This window comes from Bubalus kerabau, chromosome 1 (genome assembly GCF_029407905.1).
Source record: "Bubalus kerabau isolate K-KA32 ecotype Philippines breed swamp buffalo chromosome 1, PCC_UOA_SB_1v2, whole genome shotgun sequence".
NCBI classification, from domain to species: domain Eukaryota; kingdom Metazoa; phylum Chordata; class Mammalia; order Artiodactyla; family Bovidae; genus Bubalus; species Bubalus kerabau.
This window is the reverse complement of record NC_073624.1, coordinates 46,061,846-46,067,449: the sequence shown is the minus strand read 5'-3', so window position 1 is coordinate 46,067,449 and position 5,604 is coordinate 46,061,846. Positions and strand designations below refer to the sequence as shown.

Here is a 5,604-nt window from a genome sequence, read left to right as displayed (position 1 = left end):
CCCTCCACAGTATAGGTCCCATCCATCATCCACCCTCACCCCACAGTCACACCCCCAAAACTCAAGAACCCAACTGAGTGACAGGCCACAACCAGGAGTGTGAGGAGAACCCAGTGGGCTCCTTCCACTCCTGAGGTGGGTGGGGCGCCAAGGGGCACATGGGCAGGTGGGCAAAGCTAGAGTCATCTCACTCCCCACTGGCCCACCTCCCATCCACAGGTGCAGGGGTGCTGACTCCCACCCCTCAGCACCCTGTCAGTGTTCAAGACAGTCTCCAAGACAGTCTCAGGACCCCAGATCCGTCCCTTAGAGCTGACCCCAGGAAGCCCCCAGCTCTTGAGAAAGGCAGCCACCCCATCTGGCCCTGCCCTCCCTCACCGCCCTCTGCCACCCACACTGACTGAGAGAGAACCCCCAGAAGCCCAAACGGTCCCAACTGCCAGGCTCTGGGTTGCCATGGCGACAGAGGCAGGCCAGGGAGGGGGAGGGGCCCCAGGAACCCAGCCTGCTCCTTCCCAGTAGGGGTGTGGGGGGTGCTCACCATTTGTGCTTTGTTCGATGTTGGGTGGGTGTCAGCATGGGAGGAGCGGCCATTTCCATGAAAACATGGGGGCCTCTCAGACCAGTGGGTAAGGTGGGGATAGGCAGCCAAGAGGGTGTGAGTGGAAAAACCCCAGAAGGCCCTCCTTCCTCTGGGCAGGCTGAGATGCTGCCTGGAGAGCCCACAGCAGGGGTCTGGCAGGTGGGAGGCCAGGACGTAGGGGCAGAGTCAGGAAGGCCCCCAGTGGACTCCACCCCCCGGCTGCTTTCAGGTATCACAGTTCACCCCTGCCCTTCTGGGATGAGTAGGGGTCTTGGAGGCCCAGAGAGGCTGGGGGCCGGGGTGTAGAGGCCTGCACCTGAGATGCGGAGGCCGCTGGCCCAGCCGCTCTCCTCAGACACCGTCGACAGCTCCCAGGCTACTTGGAAGACACTTGAAGGGGGCTGGTGGACCGTCCCATGCCTGCACCTCCCCTACGACCAGGACCTCCCACTTCTCCTGGGTGCTGCCATCAGTGGGCAGAGACCCCCCCACAGCCGCCCATGAGGAGTTCCAAACTCTGGGGGCGTGGCCATGAGCCTTTCTAGAAAGGAAAAGCACCTGCCTGACCCTCAGCTCCAGGAGACCACAGCTCTGGAACAGGTAGTGGATGGACAGAGGGTGAGGGCCCCAGAGGAGCCACTGGGGGAGTGGGGGACAGCACTGGGCTGGGAAACTGGGAGACTGCCTCTCACCTGCCACGTGACGCCCTTCCTCTGGGCCCCGGTCTCCCCATCCATAAAGGGAGAAAACAATGCTCAATGTCCATATGCTACTAAGTCTCCCAGTAACCTGTCCCCCATCTGGGGGGACCCGCTCCCTGCCCCAGGGGAGCTTGGGTCCATCTCCACCCCAGGCTCCTTTACCCCAAAACCTGTCCCTAGTCCCAGAGCCCCAGACCCCACACCCTCCTCTGGCTTCCTCGTCTGCCCTCCCCCCTCCCCCCCGCCCCCAACCGAGCCCGCACACCCCAGCAGAGTCCCTGGGCAGCACAGTAAAGACGACTGGTTTCGGTATCAGTGTGTAAACTTTAAGGAGAACATGTCTTTGTTTTCCTGTCCGTTATTGTCGGGTGGTGGTTGTTCACAGTCAGGTGGTGGTCACGTGTGTGCGTGGGTGCGTGCGTGCGGGTGTGCGTGTGCGTCCACTCCTCGGCCCCCAGCGCGCCCCGCCCAGCCGCCCCGGCCCTTCCCCGCGTGCCCCTGGCCCTCCCCCTCCAACCTCACCAGGGTCGGGGTTGGGGAGAGGGTCACAGCTTCTGCTGGGCCGAGACCCCCTTCCAGTAATCGAGGATGTCATGCAGGTCCTCGTCCTTGGCGAACTGGACCTTCTTGCGCAGGGCGTGGCCGGCGGCCATGTACACCTCCTCCCGGTGGTGCTTCTTGTAGGGCCGGAAGCGTTCCCAGATCTTGTGCGTGCTCTCGGAGGAGTACTCAGGGCTGGAGGAGTAACCTGAGTAGTAGTGTCTGGGGGAGAGCTGCGAGTAGGTGGAGTCCCGCTTGGTGCGGGTCAGCGGCTTGAGGAAGGACACGCGCTGGCTCAGGCTGTCGGTACCCTCCTCGTAGTACAGGGCCGGGAAGCTGTGCCGGTGCTCGCTGCAGTGGTAGGCGGGCTTCACCTCCAGGTGGTGGATGGCGCCGCCGCCACCACCGCTACTCCCGCTGCTGCTGGCCGGCACCAACGGGAGCCGGTCCAGCGGGCTGTTGAGGGGGCTGCCCTTCTCGATGTACTTGGAGTCGCCCTTGGCCAGCCCCGGAGTGGCCGGATGATCCGGCACATCCAGGCTGAAGACCTTGGCGCTCTTGATTGAGCCGCTGGAGGAGACGCTGCAGGTCTTACGAGCCACGGCGGCATCGGCGCTCAGCTGGCGCTGCAGCGGGTGATGAGAGCCCTCCTTATAGGGGGGCGAGAGGAAGCTGGGCCGCTCTAGCACCCCAGGAACAGGGGTGGCGGTGGAGGAGGTGGTGGAGGCCGCAGGGAGGGACTGGCACTCGAAGGCCATCTCAGGGTCCCCGCCACCACTGCCACTCCCCAGGAAAGAGGCCGAGTCCAGCTTGAGGGCATCGATGCAATTGTTAATGATCTGGTTGACCTTGTCCACCTCCTTGGCGATGGTGGAGATCTCAGCAGCCGAGCCCTGGCCGTTCTCCAGCTCAGGGAGGTCATCCTCCGGCCGTGCCAGGCCCTCACTGCCCGTGCCCGTGCGCACCTCGATATAGTTGCCCTTGGTGGCCACCTTGGGCGTGTCCAACCCAGCCTCCAGCCCCTTGGAGGTGGTGGGCAGCTTCTCCCCGATCATGGAGGGGATGGAAGACATTCGGGACACGGGCAGCACAGGGGGCTCGCCCAGCTTCTGGGTGGCGTGGACAACGGAGCCGGCGTCCACGTCCGCCCCGTAGCGCATCTCCAGGATGGTTTTCTTGACCTTGACCGACTTCTGCTTCTCCTCCTGCATGCGTCGCTTGCGCAGGCAGTAGTAGACGGCTCCCAGCACGATGACCATGCCGAAGAGGCAGCCCAGGATGGTCATGATGTAGTGGGTGGTGGTGGAGGTGCTGGGTGCCAGGTCGCCGGGCACTGGGTCCCTGGTGGTGAAGGTCAGGCAGGTGTGATTGAAGCGGCGGCTGTTTCGCAGTGAGGTCACGCAGAAGGTGTACTCGGTGTGCGCCCGCAGCTTGTCCAGCGTCACGATCTCCTTCTTGTTCTTGAGGGTCATGACGTCGGAGAAGTAGCTGTTGTTGTACTGGACCAGCACGTACATCTTGCTGTACGGATGCGGGATGATGACCACCAGCGTGGCCGAGGTGAAGGTGACCTGGTGCAGCTTAATGGCCGGCCCTGCTGACGCGTCCGTGGTGGACGAGGCTGGCGGCTCCACCGACAGGATCTCGTCGGGGCTGAAGCCTGAGTTCTCGTCAGGCTCCCTCTGGGTGTCGGTGGAGTAGGGCGTGGGGTGGCTTGCAGGCCGGGCGGGCAGCGAGCCATTTCGGCACTTGGCCTGGAGCACGGTGATGGCGTTGAGGCTGTGGTAGGGCCGGGGCACCAGCAGCGGGTAGCCAGCGAACTCACGTGGCGACTCGCACTGCAGGCGGTCATAGTTCTTGGTTACATTGTTGAAGACCACGAGCCAGGCCAGGAAGCCGAAGAGGTCACACTCGCAGTTGAAGGGGTTGCCGGCCAGCTCGCACACCATGAGGCTGGCCAGGCTGGCGAAGGTGGCGCCGTCAAGACGGCTGAGGCGGTTGGAGGACAGGTCAATGCTGATGAGGCTAGGGCACTCGGAGAAGGCGGCGGGCGTCACCACCTCGATGAGGTTGTGCTGCACGAAGAGGAACTGCAGGCGGCCCATGCCCCGCAGCATGCCCTCGGTCAGGTTGCTGAGCTTGTTGTAGCCCAGCTGCAGCACCTGCAGGCTCGACTGGCCCAGGAATGCGCCGTCCTCGATGTAGGAGATCTCGTTCTTGGTGAGGTTGAGGTCGGTGAGGTTCCCGAAGCGGTTGAGCGAGGAGTAGAGCACGGCCTTGAGTTTGTTCTCGTTGAGCCGCAGGTCATGCACAGTGCTGTTGATGTGCTGTGGGATGGTCTCGTAGGGCGGCTGGTTCTGGCTGCAGATGGCCAGCCACACGTACCCCTTGTCGCCCTCGATGAGCCAGCAGTCGGCGCGCACGGTTCCCGGCCGGCACACGCACAGCAGCGCGGCCGCGCACAGCCCCAGGCGCAGCATGGCTCCGGCCACGGCCCCCTCTCAGGCCTGGCTCAGGGTGGGGGGCCGGGGCGCCGGGGGGCCTAGTGGCCAGAGGTTGGGGCCAGCAGCACAGTCCTCCCTGGGGCTGCCACCATCTTTGGGGGGACCCCCAGCTCGGGGGCCCCAGGTGAGGTGGGCACGGCCAGTGCCAACTGTCAGGGGGCCTTCTGAAGTGCTACCCACAGTCGCCGGGCACCAGAGCCAGACCAAGGCCAGGGGGGCTGTGGGCCCCACAGCCTGCTTCCCCGAGGTGTTCCTTTCCTGCCAGGAAGATGCCCAGGTTCTCGGGGCTTGACTTCCTCTGCCTCTTCCTCTTCCTCCTGGGGCTCGGGGCTCAGAATTTCAGACGATTCCCACAGGAGGCTGGAGACTGGGACTCTGAGAGGGGAGCACGAAAGATGGGGACAGGAAGGAAGAGGCCCGTCTGTCACCTGGTTCCTGAAAGGCAGCACCGAGAGGGGGTGACAGATCAGTGTGAAGGCTCAGGGCAGCCCTCTAAGCTCCAGCACAGGCCCCCAGCCCCACTCCCACCCCCTCCCAGGGCGTCCTGTGCCAGCAGCACTCTGGGTCCCTGTTACATAAAAGAAGGGAGGTGGCAGGGGGGCAAGAGGGGGAGGGGGGGCCAGAGGACCTGGGAGGAAGGAGATCAAAGAAACAAGAGGGAGGGGGGAGGGGACAGTGTCTGAAGCCAGTAGACAAAAAAGGAGACTGGAGACTTAACAGGGCAGGGGCAGATACACATACACGCGTCAGCATCCTCAGGTCCACACTCGTCCACCTGCCCGCACAAAGACCCACATGCCCCCATGTGAATCAGAACTGCATAGCAAGCTCACATAGACAGGTGTGCACAACCACACACACACACACTCACAAGCACACCTACAGTCTTGTGTACGACAACAGGCCCGTACACACATGGCCACGTACCCAGGCAGCCACCCTCCAATCCAGAAAAGAATTAAGGAGCCCAGCAAAATGCCTCCTCTCCTCCATGCCCAAAGATAAATAATTCATTTGTTGTGTAACTGCTCTTGTTCCAAAAATAATTCCCTTGTCTCGGCTTCCATGGGGGAGGGGGAGCAGAGCAACATGGTTGTGAGCCCCCCAGGCAGGAGGTGCACAGCGGCTGGGGTCTCCCGCAGTGGGAGGTCAGGAGATGAGCTCTTCTTACCGCAAAAGCAGAGCCGAAGGAAAGAGAGGGTGAGTCTGGGAACCCAGACACACTCCCAATAGCCCCTCCTCAAAGTGCTTTCCAGTAGGGGGCACCCCCAACCCT

At 63.1% G+C, this 5,604-nt stretch overlaps 1 protein-coding gene across 1 annotated transcript; it reads right to left on the bottom strand.

Annotated features, from left to right (window-relative positions):
• Positions 1–1,829: 1,829 nt before the first annotated feature.
• Positions 1,830–4,304, bottom strand: ELFN2 (extracellular leucine rich repeat and fibronectin type III domain containing 2). The gene has a single exon (XM_055566173.1). The coding sequence runs from the start codon at positions 4,302–4,304 to the stop codon at positions 1,830–1,832; it is 2,475 nt and encodes an 824-aa protein (XP_055422148.1).
• Positions 4,305–5,604: the final 1,300 nt, after the last annotated feature.

Coding starts and splice junctions, on each gene's coding strand:
- ELFN2 (XM_055566173.1), bottom strand. CDS start 4,304: ATGCTGCGCCTGGGGCTGTGCGCGGCCGCGCTGCTGTGCGTGTGCCGG.